General features: G+C 41.5%; 2 protein-coding genes across 5 annotated transcripts in view; both read right to left on the bottom strand.

The window, feature by feature from the left end:
- LOC139537209 (neurofibromin) overlaps positions 1-748 on the bottom strand; it is an 88,319-nt gene extending 87,571 nt beyond the window's left edge. Inside the window, exon 1 of one of the 2 annotated variants that reach the window (XM_071338264.1) lies at positions 471-748. In XM_071338264.1, the coding sequence (XP_071194365.1) occupies positions 471-530 (60 nt within the window). In that variant the 5' untranslated portion in view covers positions 531-748. The remainder of the gene's footprint in view (positions 1-470) is intronic. The other variant, XM_071338265.1, reaches the window with a different exon arrangement.
- Positions 749-10,152: 9,404 nt separating this feature from the next.
- On the bottom strand, positions 10,153-16,094 carry LOC139537206 (galectin-9-like). Of its 3 annotated transcripts, XM_071338258.1 has the most exons (11): positions 15,752-15,910; positions 15,157-15,245; positions 14,795-15,002; positions 14,494-14,619; positions 14,102-14,143; positions 13,819-13,893; positions 11,962-12,000; positions 11,726-11,758; positions 11,526-11,614; positions 10,936-11,092; positions 10,153-10,652 (listed from the first exon to the last, which is right to left on the bottom strand). In XM_071338258.1, exons 1-11 carry the CDS (start codon positions 15,779-15,781, stop codon positions 10,506-10,508), a joined length of 1,035 nt encoding a protein of 344 aa, XP_071194359.1. In that variant the 5' UTR covers positions 15,782-15,910; the 3' UTR covers positions 10,153-10,505. The 3 variants fall into 3 exon arrangements, with proteins under 3 accessions (XP_071194359.1, XP_071194360.1, XP_071194362.1); XM_071338259.1 differs by lacking the exon at positions 13,819-13,893 and having other exon boundaries at positions 15,752-16,094; XM_071338261.1 differs by lacking the exons at positions 11,726-11,758; positions 11,962-12,000; positions 13,819-13,893.
- Between the last annotated feature and the right edge of the window lie 8,623 nt (positions 16,095-24,717).

The raw sequence follows: 24,717 nt of genomic DNA, 5'->3' as shown, positions 1-24,717 counted from the left end.
GCAACAAAGCTCGCAGTGGCTAGCTAGCTAACTATAGTTAGCACAGTGTTACTGCCAGAAGCTGAATGCATTGCTAACCAAGCTAACAACTCGCTGCTTAAGTCTACATCTAGCTAGTTCTTCCTTTTAAACAGCAAAAGGCGTACTCTGTCGACTCCTTTGTTTATATAGAGAGTACATCCTCGTGGTATTATCCTTATGGATTTTAAATGGTATCTCAAATGTTTGGGATAAATTTGCCCATGTGCTATTTCGCCCTCTCTGTCGCTGTCACTTGCTCCCGAGTCCTGTGTGTGATGATGCGGCTCTGCAGGAGCGGTGTGTTGAGCTAGCTAGCTAGAGCGGCACAAAACACACCAGTCATGACATTGCAGCTTTCTTCAAATGATCCCGTCGCTAAAGCCACGACCTCCATGATGTTACAGGGACAAGGCAGAGGCACAATGTCTGATACGATGTGTTATTCTTACCTGCTCGTCGAATCTACTAATTACGGCCTGAACCCATTCCACGGGTTTATGCGCCGCCATGGCCGGCCGGGTGCGAGCCGCGATGGGCCACCTGAATTATCCGTATAAATAATGATTCCTCTGCAATTTGCAACCAGTTAATGCTCAAAATCCGATGTTGATGGGGTTATTTTTCTTTATTTTAGCAGACACACCACTATGTCGCCATGACAGTACCGGAAGTTTGAATCCTCCTTCTCAATGAAATGAAGCAGGCACTGATGCTGCTTTGAGAAACAGCTAACATTACTGCGCGTGCGTTGCAAGAATCTTTGCGGCGACTAGTATGAATGTAAAAACGGGGGATTGGACCAATGCCGTGTGTTTTCATCAATGACAGGCTTTAGATAACAAACCGGTGATGTCACACTGCCTTGTGATTTTAGATCAGAAGAAACAGAACCATAAACATTTTGCAGTTACATTATAAGAAAAATGCATGGTAACAGTAGACCAGATAGCCATTCGATCTGTGTACATCATCAATATGTACAATATAATACTCCAGTCCGTAATATGTGCTGGTATTCTACGCTGTTGTGTAACCTTTTTTTCCTGTTATGTCCCTCCCTGCCTCTTTTCTCCTAGGAAATATTTAATTGTTAATATTTAAAAAAGGATAATGGGCTTGCCTTTCAACCTATGAATGATCTCTTAGCAGATTGTTCTTTAGAAAATATATTTCCCTCATTCACCTACAGATGAGCCTTTCGTTCCTACAGTATGAATAGAGTAGCCTACTGGCTGCTATTTGTGAATGTGTCTGTGGAGTGAGGAGTGGGGGGGCTGAATGCGCGAGAAAAGGGGAGGGAGTTCCTTAATAGCTAATGATATATATTTTTTTAATGTTGTACCTATATTTATCTAGGCAAGTCAGTTAACGTCCACGGGACGGTTGAGCTAACGTAGGCTAATGCGATTAGCATGAGGTTGCAAGTCCCGTCGCTAAACAAGTAACAATAACATTTCCCAGGACATAGACATATCTGATATTAGGAGAAAGCTTAAATTCTTGTTAATCTAACTGCACTGTCCAATTTACAGTAGCTATTACAGCTATTGTTTGAGGAGAGTGAACAATTTTGAACATGAAAAGTTATTAATAAACAAATTAGGCACATTTGGGCAGTCTTGATACAATTTTTTTAACAGAAATTAAATGGTTAATTGGATCAGTCTAAAACGTTGCACGTACACTGCTAAATTGCACCTGGCTGGAATAATACATTATGGCCTTTCTGTTGCATTTTAAAGATGATGGTACAAAAAAATACAAAAGAACGGTTGGTTATTTCTTTATAGTATCTTTTACCAGATCTATTGTGTTATATTCTCCTACCATTCTTTAATATTTCCACAAACTTCAAAGTGTTTCCTTTCAAATGGTACCAAGAATTGGCATATCCTTGCTTCAGGGCCTGAGCTACAGGCAGTTAGATTTGGGTATGTAATTTTAGGCAAAAATTGGGGGGAAAAGGGCGAATCCTTAAGAGGCTAGCCACTTGACTACCTGCCGCCCCAATTGGTAAAGTCGGAAGGTCTGTATCTAGTGTTACATAATATACATAGTGTTTCTTATGACAACATTATGATACAGTCTATCCATTACATAAGAACAATTATTGTTTACCTATACAGAACAAAAATATAAATGCAACATGCAACAATTTCAATGATTTTACTGAGTTACAGTTCCTATAAGGAAATCAGTCAATTGAAATTAATTAATTTGGCCCAAATCTATGGATTTCACATGACTGGGCAAGGAGCGCAGCTATGGGTGGGCCTGGGAGGGCATAGGCCCACCTACTTGGGAGCCAGGCCTACCCACTCAGAATGCGTTTTTCCCCACAAAAGGGCTTTATTACAGACAGAAATACTCCTCCGTTTCATCAGCTGTCCGGATGGCTGGTCTCAGACGATCCCGCATGTAAAGAAGTTGGATGTGGAAGTCCTGGGCTGGTGTGGTTACATGTGCTTGTGATTGTCTACAGCACAAAGTGCAGCTGTGTAATGATCATGCTGTTTAATCATCTTCTTGATACGCCACACCTGTCAGGTGGATGGATTATCTTGACAAAGGAGAAATGCTCACTAAAATGTGTGCACAAAATTTAAGAGAAATAAGCTTTTTGTACATGGAAAATGTATGGGATATTTTATTTCAGCTCATAAAACATGGGACCAACACTTTACATGTTGCATTTATCAAAGCCAAAGCTAGATTTGCGTTGTAGTAAGTAGTTAGCTAAAATGCTAAAGTTGTCCGTGGTGAAATTCAAACACGTAACTTTTGGGTTGCTAGTAGGTTCTATCAATCTTATGTAACCACACCGAACATTACATACCCATTTGAGTGTCCCGGATTTACGTTTACTATGTTACTAGTCTATAAAATCAGAAGTGTGTTCAGTTCGCTTGCTCGTTTGCTACGTTGGAGAACGGTTTGAACTGAACAACACATTTCCCCAAAACGTTCTTGTACGTTCTTGAATAGACGTTGAAGTGCATTTGCTCCCGTTTGGTGGGTGTGGCTTGAAACAATAAGTGATGCATTTAAGGGGAAGTGACCATGCTGACAACGTTCCCCAACCTCTCTGGTTTTCAACTGGTAGTTCAGTACAGCACCGTTTCCGTTCAATTGAACATTCCAGAACATTAAAAACGTACTGAAAGCAGCCCACTCGAACACACCGACATTGCGCAAAATAGTACGCAGCATCATCTGGATATGTATGCCACAAAAGTTCAACATTCACCTTCTGCTACCATTTCTGTCAAGACGTCTACGCATACAGTTTGACGCATACGTCAACGTACGCACCACACCGAACGCACTGCAACTGCTTCTGCAACGCAATGCTGCAAGGAAAACGCAGCGTTTCATTGGAAATGAATGTAATACTGGTGTACCAAAATGCAATGAGCTGTCGGTGTGTTCGAAGCACTCAAAACCACAAGAGGGGACGCAGTCAACAGCGTCAATTCCCATACACTGCAGCGTATGCCAATTTAAATTGTCATGAGAATCCATATAAACAGTTGTATTTGTTATGTTCGCTATGCAGCCCTTGTATATTTGACTATTTGAGCAACGTCAGCGTATTTCCAGGCACTATAGTTTAATTTCGACTAAACAGTATCCTCAATCCAGAATGACTGTGTTTATCACCACTTTAGGGCATCACTATGGTGCCACCGATAGAGGGCAGGTTGAGAACATTCATAATAACCACATGATGCGACCGAGTGACAGAGGTGCAACCTATAGACCTTTTTCCAGTACACGACACACTGACATCACGCAGAGATATGCGTGACTCTTGGCGGCAGTAACGCTTCGAACACACCGACTGTGTTATTGCATCACTGCTGCATAACATTTTGCGCAGCTAGGCAACTATACTGATGCAGGTACCTTTTGCAAATGGTCGCATGCGGTTGGACACATGGAGGAGAGAATAATTTTCGCAGTATCTTCAAAACCGTGTCTTTTTGACACAACTGCTGACAGCTACAGGGACATAAACACAAAAAATGCTGCTTGGAGACAAGTGTCCACGATAGTAGGATTGCCAGGTCAGTTTAGTAGTGAGCTTGTGCTAGATGTGGCTAGTTAGCGTTAGCTAGCAGACCCACACAGACCTGCGCTTTCGGCGGGGCTGATCCCGGCCCAACAGCGCGATCAAGACCACCTTCCTCAACGTTGGTCTCATTGTTGAAAGAGCCTACTCTGCCTATCTTTACTATTTATTATTGCATTTCGCTCCAAAACTGCATTTGAGGGAAATTATATTATAGGCTCTCACAATTAATTTGAGGATGTCATCGAATAAATAATATACTTGGCAAATAAATTTATAAAAAATGTAAAGAAATTATGCAATCAAACTGTTTTTATGTAATCACAAATTTTTACTGAATGTGTATGCAAAAAAAAAACGACATTCATATTTTGCTACTTTCTGTCAAGTCCACTCATACAATTTGATGCATACGTTCGATTTATCGAACGTATGCACCACACAGAACGCACCACACAGAACGCACTGCAACTGCCTCTGCAACGCAATGCTGCAAGGTAAATGCAGCGTTCCATTGGAAATGAATGTACTTCTGGTGTATCGAAACGCAACCACGCAGTCGGTGTGTTCGACTGTTCGATGCGTTTGCCTTGCAGCATTGCGTTGCAGAGGCAGTTGCAGTGCGTTCTGTGTGATGCATACGTTCGATTTATCGAACGTATGCATCAAATTGTATGCGTAGATTTACTTGACAGAAAGTAGCATAATGTGAATGTTCAAGTTTTGTTGCACACATATGCAGTAAAAAAAATGTGTGATAACATAATAAAAACAGTTTGAGTGGAGAATTTATTTAAATGTTTTATTAATTTATTTGCCAAGTATATTATTTATTTGATGACATCCACAAATTAATTGTGAGAGCCTATAATATAATTTCCCTCAAATGCAGTTTTGGAGCAAAATGCAATAATAAATAGTCAAGATAGCAGCTTAGGCTCTTTCAACAATGAGACCAACGTTGAGGAAGGTGGTCTTGATCGCGCTGTTGGGCCGGGACCAGCCCCGCCGAAAGCGCAGGTCTGTGTGGTTCCAGAGATGGTTTATTTATTATTTATTTGACTATTTCTTTCACACACACCTCATTGGCTAGGTTAGCTAGCTAGCTAACGCTAACTAGCCACATCTAGCACAAGCTCACTACTAAACTGACCTGGCAATCCTACTATCGTGGACACTTGTCTCCAAGCAGCATTTTTTTGTGTTTATGTCCCTGTAGCTGTCAGCAGTTGTGTCAAAAAGACACGGTTTTGAGGATACTGCGAAAATTATTCTCTCTTCCATGTGTCCAACCGCATGCGACCATTTCCAAAAGGTACCTGCATCAGTATAGTTGCCTAGCTGCGCAAAATGTTATGCAGCAGTGATGCAACGACGCAGCCGGTGTGTTCGAAGCATTAGAAAGCCATCGCAATCTACGCCCATTCAACATAGCCTAGATTTACGTTTTTATTACATCTAAACAAAATATGTTTTTGGGGTTCTCGTACGCTTACAATTATGTTTTGATTCTTGCTTGAACAGTCTCTAACGCTCCGATCACACCGACAGCGTTATTGCATTTTGGTACACCAGAATTGCATTAATTTCCAATGAAATGGCTGCGTTTGCCTCGCAGCATTGCGTTGCACAGGCAGTTGCAGTGCGTTCGGTGTGGTGTATAATGTATGCATCAAACTGTATGCGTAGACGTCTTGACAGAAATGGTAGCAGAAGGTGAATGTTGAACTTTTGTTGCATACATATCCAGATGATGCTGCTTACTATTTTGCACAAAAACACTGTTGGTGTGATTGAAGCATAACATTATATTTGGTTGTGATCTTTGCAAATAAACTATTTGGGATGCAGCAGTTGTTAGCTAGAATGCTAACGCTCATTGAAATTGGCTATTGCAAAAGCTAGCCAAAGAGCCATTTATTAAAAGTATAAATCAATTGATTTGGGATGATGAGACAAACATTATATTAAGCAGGACATTCATACGAGCCTTAAAATCCAATTATAATCCAAAAGAAGTGTGAAATGCACTCATAAGCAACATGAAAATAGAAGCTCTTTTTGCTGCCGTTCTATAATGATGAGTGAGAACGTTACAGACGCACAAATATCCTACCGATCCAGAAATGCTACACCTTCACTGTTATTGTAGTGGTGAGAGGTTAGCATGTCTTGGGGGTATGATATTTGTGCATCTGTAACTTTCTCACTCAACATTATTCACGATTCATTCAGGACTATCCGTAACCATGGTAGCATCCACATGAATGTAAAGTGTTTAGAAACATATTCTATTCTTATTTACAATAAAAGGGACTCCAAAATGACACAATACATTATTAATCATTCATTTCTATTGGAACAAAATATTCTGAAACACAAGCAAAACAAACAGCAAATGCAACCAAACAAGTTTGTAGAGTCACAAGCTTGATGTAATCATTGCGTGCTAGGAATATGGGACCAAACACTGAATTTTTTACTACTTTAATACACATATAAGTGAATTTGTCCCAATACTTTTAGTCCCCTGAAATGGGGGACAATGTACAAAAAGTGCTGTAATTTCGAAACAGTTCACCCGCTATAGAGGAAAATACCCTCAAATTAAAGTTGACAGACTGCACTTTGACCTCATAGTTATTGTATAATTTAAAATCCAAAGTGCTGGAGTACTGAGCCAAAACAACAAAAAAATAGCCACTGTCCCAATACTTTTGGAGCTCACTGTATCTACTGCTGTACATACCATTCTTTGTATTTTGTAAATTAAATTCTGTTACAGTGCTATTTGGGTTGTTAATTAGATTCGTTTTAAATTTCTTTAATTATTTATATTATTTGTGTACTTGATTGACATTTTACTGCATCGTTAGTAGCCAGTAACATAAGCATTTCGCATAAATCCACCCTAACATCTACTAAACTGTGTATGCGACCAATAAACTTTGATTTGACATACTTTGTCATCCAAATTTGTTGACATGTAATGTTACCATGCTTTGACCCTGTGTGAAGGGGCTCTTTGTGAATAAGATGCCATTTTGGTCTCCTCAGAAAGCATATCAAATCACATGCTGCAAAATGAACTCATTTCACTAATCTAAAGAATGTTGCATAGGCATCTGTTTTAGTGAAAGAAAGGCCAACTTGTGCAGCACTGGTCTAAATCATTTTGGTACAACCAGGCAGTCATGGGCAGCTCCAGGGAGGGGCAAGACAGTGCTGAAGCCCTGTAAAGAATAGGCCTAGCACCCCCAATAAATAATGTATTTATACATGCACGAATGCACACCATAGATTGAAAGCACCCCTACGCAACCACCAAGCGACCTCTTAAATAGCGGAGTGAAAAATGACTGGTGGCAGTTGAGTTGAGTTGATTTTATTTTTACAGGGACAGTGCACATTAATCAACGTTTCAGTAAAAGTGCCGGTTTTAGCCAGCCGGCTAATTTTCAACCGCAGTTCCTGGGCAGGTTATTAAAAACAATTACAATATAGACAATCATTGAGCAGTGAGCACACGCAGAGCAACATAGGACAAGCAAGACGTAGCATACAGACAGAGCAACATAGAACAAAAAGCAGCAAGACAAAATTCATAAAAGCAGCAAAGTGTTTCCACACCTCACAAGCTACAGACAACAGACAACGTGGATAGTGGCAATACACAGCTAGGGATTATGTTCACAAATCTGATTGACCATTAGCCATGTCTTCATGCATTTTGTGAAAGTGTGATATGTGGTGCAGTTATGTGTGTCTGATGGCAGTGTATTCCAGACATGGGAAGCTCTCACAGAGAAAGTGGATTTACTAAAGGTGCTTTTCCTTAAGGGAACTATACAGTCACCTCTCATGGCAGACCTTGTGGATCTGCTGCCATATGTTTGGGTTTTCTGTTTAACAAAAATACTGAGTGGAGGGGGAGCCAGGCCATTTAGGATCTTGAATACAAAACATGCATCGGTGTATTGCACAAGATTTTCACAACTCAGGAGCTCATGCTTTCTGAAGATGTAACAGTGATGATGGCTATTGGGCTTCCTATCAAGCACTTTGAGAGCCTGTTTGTAGACAGACTGAATAGGTTTTAATGTTGTACAGCAAGCTTGGGCCCAACTAGTCAAGCAGTATGTTAAGTGGGGGAGTATCATAGATTTGAAGTACAGTTTTGCTACCTCTGTAGCAAACAATAGTCAAACAATTTTGTATAAATTGGAAATTAGCTAGGTTGAATTTGGTTATTTTTATTACCTTTTTCACATGCTTTTTAAAAGAGAGGTTGAACACCTACTCATTCCAGGATTTGCAAATTGATCAAATTGATTCTAAATTGATCTGGGAGAATCTAAAAAAGTTAACAGGGAAAGACCATATTAACACTGCAAAAATACTAGAAATCATGTTGAATAACAATCTAACACAGGATGCAGTCGAAATAGCAATAGCCTTCAATTCCTACTTTATTGACTCTGTCAGGGTACTGACACAGAACCCCTCCACTGGTTTCTTGGGCTCAGTGCTAGTGAATGACGCTCAACCTGTCTTCATCATAAGGGAGGCTTCTGAGTCAAAGGTGAACAAGGTGATTAGCTCACTGAAGAACTCTAAAGCCAAAGATGTGTTTGGGCTGGACTCTACCTTTCTTAAAAACTACAGAGAGTCACTCATTGGTCCCATTACTAAGGTCACCAACACATCTATTGGTCTCGGGGTGTTTCCAAGGGTATGGAAGTCGGCCATAATAACGGCCATCTTTAAATCATGCGACCCTGCTGACGTGAGTAACTACAGGCACCTATGGTGTCAAAGGTTGTTGAAGAGTGTGTAGCAGAACAACTGATTGCCCACCTCAACAGCCCCTTCACATTACACTCCATGCAGTTTGGCTTCAGAGCGAAAACACTCCACAGAAACGGCCAACTGCTTTCTTCTGGAAAATGTGAAGTCCAAGATGGACAATGGGGCGTTGTTGGGGCTGTGTTTCTGGACCTAGGGAAGGCTTTTGATACTGTTAACCATGAGATTCTCATCACAAAATTGTCCAAGTTAAACTTTTCCCCCGATGCCTTGAGATGGATGAAATCATACCTTGAAGGCAGAACTCAGTGTGTCAGAGTGAGCAATGAGCTGTCGCCCACTCTTAGCTATGATGTGGGTGTTCCCCAAGGGTCAATACTGGGGCCCCTCCTGTTCAGCCTGTACATTAATGATCTGCCTTCTGTCTGTACTGGGTCTGAAGTTCAAATGTATGCAGATGATACAGTGATATATGTGCATGCAAAGAGCAAACAACAAGCTGCACAAGAACTCACTACTGTAATGGTCCAGGGTACAAAGTGGCTCAGTGACTCGTGTTTGCATCTCAATGTGAAAAAAAACTGTTTGCATGTTCTTCACAAAGCTCTGCTGCAGAGGATATGTTCATTAGAGTTACCAGCTTCAGAAATTGCAGCCCAAATAAAAGCTCCCCAGAGTTCAAATAAGACACATTTCAACATCAACTCTTCAGAGGAGACTGTGAATCAGGCCTTCATGGTCGAATTGCTGCAAAGAAACCACTACTAAAGGACACCAATAAGAAAAGACTTGCGCCAAGAAACACGAGCAATGGACATTAGACCGGTGGAAATTTGTCCTTTAGTCTGGAGACCAAATTGGAGATTTTTGGTTGCAACAGCCGTGTCTTTGTAGTGTATATCACCAATTGGCCTCTGCTGGTGGCTTCAGATTTGTCAACTTGCTTGTAGCAGCAAGTGAGGGGAATCTGTAGACGATGGATTAGACCAGACATCCCAGCCAGAACAATCTGTCGACCGGCCTACTAGCCTATTTCTAACCACCTGGAACTCCCAGTCATTTGAATACACTTCATGTAATTATAATGATTCACAGCACCATTAATGTCATCAGTATTTACCTTGTCAAAATCTTCAGAATTGAGCTTTTAATAAAAAATCTGAACCCTCCCACTACAATCTAAAACAGGACAAAGTTAGTAATTTTATCAGAACCTCTGCCCCCTGGGGGTGATGTAGAATTATGACAACATCTTAGTTCCAATATTAAAGTTTATTTGCTATGGAAACATTGTCGGTACAGAGAGAACAGACACAGTAAGTATGTGGAATTTGATAAATAGAAGACAATATTTTACATAGTCTACTCTAAATTAAATAGTTTATGAAAGAGATACAAATATTGATGAAAACATCTTGCCCAACATGATATCAACATTCGCCATCAGCAACATAGCAAAACGCCACAGTTTTTCAACACAGAAAATGTCCACACAGAAGACATGACTTCACTCATCGGTTTTTATAATGTTCTGATCAGATCCTACCCCTGTTGACCTTTGACCCCAGTGTATGTAACTCAAACCATAACAGGACAGAGTCATTACTTAGACCAGCACAGAGGACAGGCTCACGTCCCCTTCCACCTCCAGGATATCTATCTCCTGGAGCAGGAAGTGGCGGTGGTTGTAGCTGAACATCTGGACTCCATTCACCATCACCCTGTAGCACTTGGTGTCACACATAATGGTCACCTGAAACAGAGAGCCTGACATGAGTGCTGAGTTCATCCAAGGAAAAGCACACGGTACCATTGCAGCTAAAACACATTCAGTACTCATTTCAGCTCAAATTGTTGTCAATGCACAAAAAAAAAACATTAAAATATAGTTAGCTTCCATAATACAGTCTACAATCAGGTATATATTTTTTTATTTTACCATTATTTACCCAGGTAGGCAAGTTGAGAACAAGTTCTCATTTACAATTGCGACCTGGCCAAGATAAAGCAAAGCAGTTCGATAATGGAGTTTATACCGTAAAAGGCTGGCCTCTGTAGAAGGGCATGCCCCCGTTCCTCTCCTCTGGACCCCACTGTCCCTTCAGGAGACTATTACGCACGACAATGTTCTCATTAAACCTGGGGTTGAAGTGGAGCGCCACCCCCGAGTTGAAACGCAGGTTAACGCAGAACCTGGAACCATAAAGACCATGATCATGGTTATAAGGCTTGGCCAGGAATATGTTAGGTGACCAAATAAATGAACGCTCTGTGGTAGATACAGGAAAGGGTGTGCAAAGGTAAGCCTACAAAGAGTATCACCCTTACCTATGTCGGCCATTGATATGCTGAAGGAATGACATAGTACTGTATAGCTCTGTAATGTACTGTTTCTAGAGAGGGAGAACTTTTCTGGCAGGTGAGTGTTACACAATCGTGAAAGAAAGAATTATGCAAATCATTTGGAGGGTGACAGACTAATCTAAAAAGGACCTTTTTCCTTACCATCTATCTGTATTGTCTGTAATGTACAGGTACACGATTCATAGTACCAACTCCGACCCATAGCAGGTGACAAGCAAATTAATAATGCAAGATGTGTTTAAAATGAGAAAGCGTTACTTACTTATCAGCGTTGTGGTTGACCACACCCTGGACGATGATGTTTCTGCCTGGGTAAAGTCCACCTACCATTATATTTTTATATGGCACAACCTGAGAACACAGGATCCATAAAATCACCTTAACAATTGGTTTCGATACCAAATAAATTAATGTAATTGTTCAGTCTACACTTAGTCTGTAGGTTAAAGAAGGGGTACTTACGAAGGATGGCTGGGGGGTGTATGGAGGGGGTGTCTATAAAATAAACCTTGTACATTACCATCTGAAGAATAGCACCTTTCAGTACAGTCTCTAAACTACTTTAAATCTTGTCAGAGTTTCATTTTCATTTCAGCTTTATATAGATCAATGATACGACTCCAATCAAATTCCTGATGTTGGCCGCTACTCTACAAATTTTGAACTCTAAAAAGTTGATTCATTTGAATGCAATGCACCTGAAAAGATCCTGGGGCGCAAAACGCAGCCGAGAAAGCCTACAAATCAAACAAACAGATCAAACAAACAGTTGTCAAACCAGTATCAAATTAAACAAGGAAACCATGAAAACAAGGAAAGCATGATCAACCCTCAAAGCTAAACTTGACTGAATGGAATGAAATGAAGTCATCTTATGAAAACACCCACCACAAGGAAAAAAGCTACAGTGAGGGAAAAAAGTATTTGATCCCCTGCTGATTTTGTACGTTTGCCCACTGACAAAGAAATTATCAGTCTATAATTTTAATGGTAGGTTTATTTGAACAGTGAGAGACAGAATAACAACAAAAATATCCAGAAAAATGCATGTCAAAAATTTTATAAATTGATTTGCATTTTAATGAGGGAAATAAGTATTTGACCCCTTCTCAATCAAAAAAGATTTCTGGCTCCCAGGTGTCTTTCATACAGGTAACGAACGGAGATTAGGAGCACACTCTTAAAGGGAGTGCTCCTAATCTCAGTTTCTTACCTGTATAAAAGATACCTGTCCACAGAAGCAATCAATCAATCAGATTCCAAACTCTCCACCATGGCCAAGACCAAAGAGCTCTCCAAGGATGTCAGGGACAAGATTGTAGACCTACACAAGGCTGGAATTGGCTACAAGACCATCGCCAAGCAGCTTGGTGAGAAGGTGACAACAGTTTCTATGATTATTCGCAAATGGAAGAAACACAAAAGAACTGTCAATCTCCCTCAGCCTGGGGCTCCATGCAAGATCTCACCTCGTGGAGTTGCAATGATCATGAGAACGGTGAGGAATCAGCCCAGAACTACACAGGAGGATCTTGTCAATGATCTCAAGGCAGCTGGGACCATAGTCATCAAGAAAACAATTGGTAACACACTATGCCGTGAAGGACTGAAATCCTGCAGCGCCCGCAAGGTCCCCCTGCTCAAGAAAGCACATATACATGCCCGTCTGAAGTTTGCCAATGAACATCTGAATGATTCAGAGGACAACTGGGTGAACGTGTTGTGGTCAGATGAGACCAAAATTGAGTTCTTTGGCATCAACCCAACTTGCCGTGTTTGGAGGAGGAGGAATGCTGCCTATGACCCCAAGAAACCATCCCCACCGTCAAACATGGAGGTGGAAACATTATGCTTTGGGGGTGTTTTTCTGCTAAAGGGACAGGACAACTTCACCGCATCAAAGGGACGATGGACGGAGCCATGTACCGTCAAATCTTGGGTGAAAACCTCCTTCCCTCAGCCAGGGTATTGAAAATGGGTCGTGGATAGGTATTCCAGCATGACAATGACCCAAAACACACGGCCAAGGCAACAAAGGAGTGGCTCAAGAAGAAGCACATTAAGGTCCTGGAGTGGCCTAGCCAGTCTCCAGACCATAATCCCATAGAAAATCTGTGGAGGGAGCTGAAGGTTCGAGTTGCCAAACGTCAGCCTCGAAACCTTAATGACTTGAAGAAGATCTGCAAAGAGGAGTGGGACAAAATCCCTCCTGAGATGTGTGCAAACCTGGTGGCCAACTACAAGAAACGTCTGACCTCTGTGATTGCCAACAAGGGTTTTGCCACCAAGTACTAAGTCATGTTTTGCAGAGGGGTCAAATACTTATTTCCCTCATTAAAATGCAAATCAATTCATAACATTTTTGACATGCGTTTTTCTGGATTTTTTTGTTGATATTCTGTCTCTCACTGTTCAAATAAACCTACCATTAAAATTATAGACTGATCATTTCTTTGTCAGTGGGCAAACGTACAAAATCAGCAGGGGATCAAATACTTTTTTCCCTCACTGTATATACACCAAATGAGCCTCCAACCCAGCATGCTATAATCTACCTGTGTGGCATTACACCATTGAGGAGTTTTGGGACCTGATTTAATTTGATGAGACATGGCTTGGTTCCATTGACCCTGCAAACAAAATGTCTCTCTTGGGTTATGGGTTATGCTACTGATTTGTGAGGACAAATATGTAGTAATGTGCTTAGTAGTAATGTGCTTATTACTAAGTACAAGTGTGTCCATACAACTACAGGCCTTATGTAAATCCAAATACTAAAACTCGTAACACTTGTATAACTAAGAATCCTGTTGATCAGTCTGTCTGGAGAATACTCACACTGTGTGGATGGACAAGATATCCTGGTTGGGGAGGAGGTGACTGGAGAAAAGAAAATACATTTCATTTCTCTGTGTAGGATATGGACAGAATCTTGGTCAGCACATGTAAGTCTGATTACTATTTATTTAAATGTTTAAAGTAGGAACTTTGATTAAAGTAGCGACTTTGATTAAAGTAGGAACTGAGGGAAATACTTTTTTTGGACACTAAAAAGATGCCCAAAACATCATTACAATCATTATACATGCCGACCATGACCATTGCAAGTTGCAACTTGTTTTGCCAACTGGGTAGCATTCCAAACAACTGACCAAGATCAGCCAAGCTGATCCTTTGGAACGCAAAGATGTACAGTATTCTCCCAAACGGAGGACCTGTCAGATACTCACTGTCACTGCAGGGTTAGCGAAGGCAATGGATTGGATCTCCACTCCACCATCCACGTTGATGGTGTCCACTCTGGAGAACGACAGCCGGTGCAGGTACTCCATGAAGTGGGAACCATTCACAATCAGCTGGGGTAAGACAGGATTTAGGAGAGACAAAAAAATAAATGGCACATGGAGGAAAAATAATGAATAAGGGTTTGAATCTTTTTGCTCTAGAACAGAGATACAATGCAATTCAATGAGTCCACAGTAAAAAAAAAAAAATGTGTAGCCTAATCATCAGTGATAAAAGTCTCCTGACCGAATATGAATCTCTGTTGACCAGGAACATGAGGGTAAAGTTGGCCCCCCGGGCCATGGGTGCAGAGTAGTCACGCTCCTCTGGGCCCCACTCAGAGTGCTGCATTGTGTTGCAGATCACAACGTCTTTGGAGCCATCATATCGGGGGTTGAAGTGGAGGGCGATGTCGGGATTTCCTCTTGAGCCACATTGCAAATTCACATAAAACCTACAGACAGAAAAAAGGGGGCCATATTTGAAAGTGATTAGGTTTAACAAGATCCCTTCTGTGCTGATAGTGAGTGACAAGACTGATCTAAAGACGACATGGCTGTCATACAGTCAAAAAGAGACTCTACTAGAGTTCTACTAGGTAGGTCTACCTCTGGGATCCTGGCAGGACTCTCCCTGTCAGAGTGATGGTCTTCCCCTCATGCAGAGCTCCCTGGATACGGCCAGTGAATGGCACTCTCTAGGACATGAAGCAAAAAACAACACTTGACCAGGCTGGGTAGCTAATGTCGTTCACCAGCTTGTAGCTAGGTAGTCTGCCTGATAGGGCGAGGGACTTTGCAATAGACTTAGTTGAAAACTTTAAACGTTAACAATGGCCACATCAAGCATTGTGTAGCCAACAACAATCTAAACGGTTATAGTTTCCTTTCTCCTTACCTTAGTTTTTAGGTGTCAAAGGTGGATATGAAAATGACAGGAAATATAGCCAGACCTATTCAATGTTTTTCAGTCCTGTTCTAGTCCACTAAACTCATCACTAACAGACCCATTACAACTTATTTTAGTTGCACCGGATGTGCTAGTGGGTGCTGGGCTAGAAGAAAAATGTGCAATCTGTGGGTCCAGAATATAAAAATATGGTGGAACATTACACCAAAAAGAATCCCCAAAATGACTCCTGAAACTCACATATAATGGGGGCTAAAAAAATACATGTAAATACTGTCAAAGTAGAATTCTTACCGGATTGAAGAAGGGTTGCTGACAAGCCATGCTCGAGTGTGGATCTGATATGTCTGTGCGACTGTTTGGTGAATCTAGAGAGTGCAGCACAGAGGTCCGGCGGTTCTCTTCTGCCACGTTCAAAACAACTGGAAACTCGGAAAAATACGAGGGGAAATCATGACGTCAGTGATCTTCAGGTCGGAAAGTCGGAGCTCTAGAAAGAGGCACAAGTTCCCCAGTTGGAATTCCGATTTGGATGACAGTTCAAATCGATTTTCCCAGGTCGGAGCTAGTAATTTTTCCGAGTTCCGAGTTGTTTTGAACAAAATTATGCCGGAGATTTCCGAGTTCCCAGTTGTGTGAACGAGGCATTCGTAAATTATTTAGTTTTTTGTTTCCTCTTCCATTAGTTTCGTTTCTCTGAAAATGACTCATGCGGTCATCGTTGTTTTACAGTAATTGAAAGGCGGTCAAGCCATCCGCCATTCGCTCTTTAGTTTCCTGCTGAATTCAACACTTCGCGTATTTTCTGGTAGGGAGACTGAGTCGGATGCACTCTCATGCACAGATAGAGACGATAGCAATAAATAATTCCAAGCAAACAGTTTGAACCGCACTTATTCAATCTTCCATAATCAAAATTATACCAAATCGTAAATTATATTTTCGGGCCTTATCAAAAATGACTTTGATATCACAGGTGAGGTCGCAGAGGCTGCAGTAGCCTAACGGGTATCCCGTTTAGCGAATGTTAAATTGTTAAAGTAAGATGTGTTCACAGTCATGACTTACAAACACAGCACACACACAAATTGAGGTGACTAAACTGCTTGGAGTAATCCTGGATTATAAACTGTTATGGTCAAAACATATTGATACAACAGTAGCTACGATGGGGAAGTCTGTCCATAATAAAGCGCTGGTCTGCTTTCTTAACAGCACTCTCAACAAGGCATGACCTACAGGCTCTTGTTTTGTCGCACCTGGACTACTGTTCAGTCATGTGGTCAGATGCCACAAAGAGGGACTAAGGAAACTTGCTATTAGCTCAGAACAGGGCAGCACGGATGGCCCTTGGATGTACACAGAGAGCAAACATTAATAATATGCATGTTAATCTCTCCTGGCTCAAAGTAGAGGAGAGATTGACTTCATCATTACTAGTATTTGTGAGAGGTATTGTCATGTTGAAAGCACCAAGCTGTCGGTTTAAACGACTAGCACACAGCTCAGACACCCATGCATACCCCAAAAGACATGCCACCAGAGTAGAGGTAGACCGATTATGATTATTGGAGGACCAAAAAAAGCCGATACCGATTAATCGGCCGATTTGTATATATATATATATATATATTTGTAATAATGACAATTACAACAATACTGAATGAACAATGAACACTCTTCTTTTAACTTTATATAATACATAAATAAAATCAATTTAGTCTCAAATAAATAATGAAACATGTTCAATTGAGTTTAAATAATGCAAAAAACAGTGTTGGAGAAGAAAGTAAAAGTGCAATATGTGCCATGTAAAAAAGCTAACGTTTAAGTTCCTTGCTCAGAACATGAGAACATATGAAAGCTGGTGGTTCCTTTTAACATGCGTCTTCAATATTCCCAGTTAAGAAGTTTAAGGTTGTAGTTATTATAGGAATTATAGGACTATTTCTCTCTATACCATTTGTATTTCATATACCTTTGACTATTGGATGTTCTAATAGGTACTTTAGTACTGCCAGCCTAATCTCGGGAGTCGATAGACTTGAAGTCATAAACAGGGCTGTTTATGAGCATTGCTAAGAGCCAGCATTGCTAAGAGCTGCTGGCAAACGCAGGAAAGTGCTGTTTGAATGAATGCTTACGAGCCTGCTGCTGCCTACCACCGCTCAGACTGCTCTATCAAATATCAAATCATAGACTTAATGATAATATAATAAACACACAGAAATACGAGCCTTAGGTCATTAATATGGTGAAATCCGGAAACTATAATTTCGAAAACAAAACGTTTATTCTTTCAGTGAAATACGGAACCGTTCCGTATTTTATCGAACGGGTGGCAACCCTAAGTCTAAATATTGCTGTTACATTGTACAACCTTCAATGTTATGTCATAATTATGTACAATTCTGGCAAATTAATTACGGTCTCTGTTAGGAAGAAATGGTCTTCACACAGTTCGCAACGAGCCAAGAGGCCCAAACTGCTGCATATACCCTGACTCTATATTGCCTGCTAACATGATTTTTGAAAAACGAAATATGCAGGTTTAAAAATATATACTTGTGTATTGATTTTAAGAAAGGCATTGATGTTTATGGTTAGGTACATTGGTGCAACGATTGTGCTTTTTTCACGAATGCGCTTTTGTTAAATCATCACCCGTTTGGCAAAGTTGAAGTAGGCTGTGATTCGATGATAAATTAAGAGGCACCGCATTGATTATATGCAACGCAGGACAAGCTAGTTAACCTAGTAATATCATCAACCATGTCTAGTTAACTAGTGATTATGTGAAGGTTGATTGTTTTTTATAAGATAAGTTTAATGCTAGCTAGCAACTTACCTTGGCTCCTTGCAGCCATAAGGTCATTTTGATGCTGCACTCGCATAACAGGTGGTGAGCCTGCCACGCAGTCTTCTCGTGGATTGCAATGTAATCGGCCATAATCGGCGTCCAAAAATGCAGATTACCAATTGTTATGAAATCTTGAAATCATTCCTAATTAATCGGCCATGCCGATCAATCGGTCGACCTCTACACCAGAGGTCTCTTCACAATTCCCAAGTCTAGAACAGACTATGGGAGGCGCACAGTACTAGATAGAGCCATGACTACATGGAACTATATTCCACATTAGGTAACTGATGCAAGCAGTAGAATCAGATTTAAGAAACAGATAAAAATACACCTTATGGAACAGCGGGGACTGTGAAGCAACACAAACATAGGCACAGACACATGCATACACACACATGGATTTTGGGTTGTAGATATGTTGTAGTGGTGGAGTAGGGGCCTGAGGGCACACAGTGTGTTGTGAATTCTGTAATGAATCAATTGTAATGTTTTTAAAATTGTATAACAGCCTTAATTTTGCCGGACCCCAGGAAGAGTAGCTGCTGACTTGGCAGCAATTGGAGATGCATAATAAATACAAATACAAATACACTTACTGGACTCTACACTCTCACGGACATTCCAACACACACAACACATGCACACACATTTATACTCAATACACACACGCACAGTCGCACAAAAACTCACTTACAATCATAATTTACACTGTTGCTACTCTGTTTATCATTTATCTTGATGCCTAGTCACCTTACCCCTATATCTACCTCGATCACTCCAGTAACCCTCCACATATGGAATTGGAACTGACCCTGTACAGAGCATTCGGAAAGTATTCAGACCTCTTGACTTTTCCACATTTTATTACGTTACAGCCTTATTATAAAATGCATTTAATCGTTTTTTCCCCTCATCAATCTACACACAATACCCCATCACGACAAAGCAAAAACAGGTGTCGACATTTTAGATAATTTATCAACTGAAATATTACATTTACATAATTATTCAGACCCTTTACTCAGTACTTTTTTGAAGCACCTTTGGCAGTGATTACAGCCTCGAGTCTTCTTGGGTATGACGCTACAAGCTTGGCACACCTGTATTTGGGGATTTTCTTTCATTCTTCTCTGCAGATCCTCTCAAGCTCTATCATGTTGAATGGGGAGCGTCGCTGCACAGCTATTTTCAGGTCTCTCCAGAGATGTTCGGTCTGGTTCAAGTCCGGGCTCTGACCCGACCACTCAAGGACATTCAGAGACTTGTCCCGCAGCCACTCCTGTGTTGTCTTGACTGTGTGCTTAGGGTTGTTGTCCTGTTGGAAGGTGAACATTCGCCCCAGTCTGAGGTCCTGAGTGCTCTGGTGCAGGTTTTCATCAAAGATCTTTCTGTACTTTACTCCGTTCATCTTTCCCTCGATGCTAACTAGTCTCCCAGTCCCAGTCGCTGAAAAATATCCCCACAGCATGATGCTGCCATCACCATGCTTCACCGTAGGGATGGTGCCAGGTTTCCTCCAGACGTGACGCTTGGCATTCAGGCCAAAATATTCAATCTTGGTTTCATCAGACTAGAGAATCTTGTATCTCATGGTCTGAGAGTCCTTTAGATTTCTTTTGGCAAACTCCAAGCGGACTGTCATGTGTCTTTTACTGAGGAGTGGCTTCCGTCTGGCCACTCTACCATAAAGGCCTGATTCGTGTAGTGCTGCAGAGATGGATGTCCTTCTGGAAGGTTCTCCCATCTCCACAAAGGAACTCTGGAGCTCTGTCAGAGTGCCCATGTCCCTTAATGTTGATGTGGTTGTTACTGACAAGAAGCACATAGCTGAGCTCTTTTAATCACCACTTCATTAAGTCAGGATTCCTATTTGACTCAGCCATGCCTCCTTGCCAATCCAACATTTCCTCATCTCCTACCCCTTCTAATGCGACTAGCCCCGAAGCTCCTCCCTCTTTTTCCCTTGCCCCGCTACAAAGTTTCTCCCTGCAGGCGTCACTGAGTCCGAGGTGCTAAAGGAGCTCCTGAAACTTGACCCCAAAAACTTCCGGGTCAGATGGTTTCGACAATTTCTTCTTTAAGGTTGCTGCCCCTATCATCTCCAAGCATATCTCTGACATTTCTTTTTACCTGTCTCCACTCTCAGGGGAGGTTCCCATTGCTTGGAAGGCAGCCACGGTTCATCCTTTATTTGAAGGGGGAGATCAAGCTGATCCAAACTGTTATAGGCCTTTTTCTATTTTGTCATGTTTATCAAAAGTGTTGGAAAAACTTGTCAATAATCAACTGACTGGCTTTCTTGATGTCTATAGTATTCTCTCTGGTGTGCAATCTGGTTTCCGCTCAGGTTATGGATGTGTCACTGCAACCTTAAAGGTCCTCAATGATGTCACCATTGCCCTTGATTCTAAGCAATGTTGTGCTGCATTTTTATTGACTTGGACAAAGCTTTTGATACAGTAGACCATTACATTCTTGTGTATTGGAGTATTGGTGTCTCTGAAGGGTCTTTGGCCTGGTTTGCTAACTACCTCTCTCAAAGAGTGCAGTGTATAAAGTCAGAACAACTGCTGTCTCAGCCACTGCCTGTCACCATGGTACACTGTCCTTCTCAGCACATATCAAAGCTGCAGGCTAAAGTTAAATCTAGACTTGGTTTCCTCCATTGTAATCGTTCCTCTTTCACCCCAGCTGCCAAACTAACCCTGATTCAGATGACCATCCTACCCATGCTAGATTACGGAGACATAGATCGTCAGTTAAGGGTGCTCTCGAGCGGCTAGATGTTCTTTACCATTCGGCCATCAGATTTTCCACCAATGCTCCTTATAGGACAGGGCTGCCCAACCCTCTTCCTGGAGATCTACCGTCCTGTGGGTTTCCAGTCCAACCATAATTTAACACACCTGATTCTACTAATTAGCTGCTCTACAAGAATTTAACTAGCTGAATCAGAACTGTTAAATTAGGGTTGGAAAGAAAACCTACAGGACAGTAGATTTCCAGGAAAAGGGTTGGGCAGCCCTGTTATAGGACATACAGTGGCTTGCGAAAGTATTCACCCCCCTTGGCAATTTTCCTATTTTGTTGCCTTATCATTTGATTTACACAACAAGATGCACTTTTTTTTTTTTTATTGTGAAACAAATATGAAATAAGAAGAAAAAAAACTTGAGCGTGCATAACTATTCACCCCCCCAAAGTCAATACTTTGTAGAGCCACCTTTTGCAGCAATTACAGCTGCACGTCTCTTGGGGTATGTCTCTATAAGCTTGGCACATCTAGCCACTGGGATTTTTGGCCATTCTTCAAGGCAAAACTGCTCCAGCTCCTTCAAGTTGAATGGGTTCCGCTGGTGTACAGCAATCTCATAACATAGATTCTCAATTGGATTGAGGTCTGGGCTTTGACTAGGCCATTCCAAGACATATAAATGTTTCCCCTTTAACCACTTGAGTGTTGCTTTAGCAGTATGTTTAGAGTCATTGTCCTGCTCGAAGGTGAACCTCCTTCCCAGTCTCAAATCTCTGGAAAACTGAAACAGGTTTCCCTCAAGAATTTCCTTGTATTTAGCGCCATCCATCATTCCTTCAATTCTGACCAGTTTCCCAGTCCCTGTCGATGGAAAAACAACCCCACAGTATGATGCTGCCACCACCATGGGGATGGTGTTCTCGGGGTGATGAGAGGTGTTGGGTTTGCGCCAGACATGGCGTTTTCCTTGATGGCAAAAAGCTCAATTTTAGTCTCATCTGACCAGAGTACCTTATTCCATATGTTTGAGAAGTCTCACAGGCCTTTTGGCGAACACCAAACCTGTTTTCTTATTTTTTTCTGGACACTCTTCTGTAAAGCCCAGCTCTGTGGAGTGTACGGCTTAAAGTGGTCATATGGACAGATACTCCAATCTCCGCTGTGGAGTTTTGCAGCTCCTTCAGGGTTATCTTTGGTCTCTTTGTTTCCTCTCTGATTAATGCCCTCCTTGCCTGGTCCGAGAGTTTTGGTAGGATGCCCTCTCTTGGCAGGTTTGCTGTTGTGCCATATTCTTTCAATTTAATGGTGCTCCGTGGGATGTTCAAAGTTACGGATATGTTTTTATAATCCAACCCTGATCTGTACTTCTTCACAACTTTGTCCCTGACCTGTTTGGAGAGTTCCTTGGTCTTCATGGTGCTGCTTGCTTGGTGCTGCCCCTTGCTTAGTGGTGTTGCAGACTCTGGGGCCTTTCAGAACAGGTGTATACACAGTTGAAGTCGGAAGTTAGCCAAATACATTCAAACTCAGTTTTTCACAATTCCTAACATTTAATCCTAGTACAAATTCCCTGTCTAAGGCCAGTTAGGATAACCACTTCATTTTTAGAATGTGAAATGTCAGAATAATAGTAGATAGAATGATTTACTTCAGCTTTTATTTCTTTCATCACATTCCCAGTGGGTCAGAAGTTTACATACACTCAATTAGTATTTGGTAGCATTGCCTTTAAATTGTTTAACTTGGGTCAAACTTTTCGGCTAGCCTTCCACAAGTTTCCCACAATAAGTTGGGTGAATTTTGGCCCAGCCTTCCACAAGTTTCCCACAATAAGTTGGGTGAATTTTGGCCCATTCCTCCTGACAGAGCTGGTGTAACGGAGTTTGTAGGCCTCCTTGCTGGTACACTTTTTTTCAGTTCTGCCCACAAATCTTCTATAGGATTGAGGTCAGGGCTTTGTGATGGCCACTCCAATACCTTGACTTTGTTGTCCTTCAGCCATTTTGCCACAACTTTGGAAGTATGCTTGGGGTCATTGTCCATTTGGAAGACCCATTTGCGACCAAGCTTTAACTTCCTGACTGATGTCTTGAGATGTTGCTTCAATATATCCACATAATTGTCCTGCCTCATGATGCCATCTATTTTGTGAAGTGCACCAATCCCTCCTGCAGCAAAGCACCCCCACAACATGATGTTGCCACCCCCGTGCTTCACGGTTGGGATGGTGTTTTTTTATTGTTTTACTTTTATTTAACTAGGCAAGTCAGTTAAGAACAAATTCTTATTTTCAATGACGGCCTACCGGGGAACAATGTCCCTTGTTCAGGGACAGAACGACAGATTTTGTACCTTGTCAGCTCGGGGATTCGATCTTGCAACCTTTCGGTTACTAAGCCAACGCTCTAACCACTAGGCTACGCTGTTGCCCCATAAGGCTACGCTGCTGCCCCGTGTTCTTCGGCTTGCAAGCCTCCCCCTTTTTCCTCCAAACATAACGATGGTCATTATGGCCAAACAGTTCTATTTTTGTTTCATCAGGCCAGAGGACATTTCTCCAAAAAGTACGATCTTTGTCCCCATGTGCAGTTGCAAACTGTAGTCTGGCTTTTTTATGGCGGTTTTGGAGCAGTGGCTTCTTCCTTGCTGAGCAGCCTTTCAGGTTATGTCGATATAGGACTCGTTTTACTGTGGATATAGATACTTTTGTACCTGTTTCCTCCAGCATCTTCACAATATCCTTTTCTGTTGTTCTGGGATTGATTTGCACTTTTCGCACCAAAGTAAGTTCATCTCTAGGAGACAGAACGCGTCTCCTTCCAGAGCGGTATGACGGCCGCGTGGTCCCATAGTGTTTATACTTGCGTACTGTTGTTTGTACAGATGAACGTGGTACCTTCAGGTGTTTAGAAATTGCTCCCAAGGATGAACCAGACTTGTGGAGGTCAACAATTATTTTTCTGAGGTCTTGGGTGATTTCTTTTGATTTTCCAATGATGTCAAGCAAAGAGGCACTGAGTTTGAAGGTATGCCTTGAAATACATCCACAGGTACACCTTCAATTGACTCAAATGATGTCAATTAGCCTATCAGAAGCTTCTGAAGCCATGACATAATTTTCTGGAATTTTCCAAGCTGTTTAAATGCACAGTCAACTTAGTGTGTGTAAACCTCTGACCCACTGGAATTGTGATACAGTGAATTATAAGTGAAATAGTCTGTCTGTAAACAATTGTTGGAAAAATTACTTGTGTCATGCACAAAGTAGATGCCCTAACCGACTTGCCAAAACTAGTTTGTTAACAAGAAATTTGTGGAGTGGTTGAAAAACGATCATGTGACAGATCATTTCACTTCACTCATTTGGACTATTTTGTGTATGTCCATTACATGAAGTCCAAATAAAAATCTATTTAAATTACAGGTTGAAATGCAACAAAATAGGAAAAACGCCAAGGGGGATGAATACTCGCAAGGCACTGGATGATCTCTGTATACCCATCGCAAGGGTTGATGCTTATTTATAAAAACCCTCTTAGGCCTCACTTCCCCCTATCTGTGATATCTACTGCAGCCCTCATCCTCCACATACAACACCCGTCTAACATTCTGTTAATGGTCCCCAAAGCACACACATCCCTG

This window comes from Salvelinus alpinus, chromosome 13, assembly GCF_045679555.1.
Source record: "Salvelinus alpinus chromosome 13, SLU_Salpinus.1, whole genome shotgun sequence".
In the NCBI taxonomy this organism is placed as follows: domain Eukaryota; kingdom Metazoa; phylum Chordata; class Actinopteri; order Salmoniformes; family Salmonidae; genus Salvelinus; species Salvelinus alpinus.
This window is presented reverse-complemented; position numbering and strand designations above follow the sequence as displayed.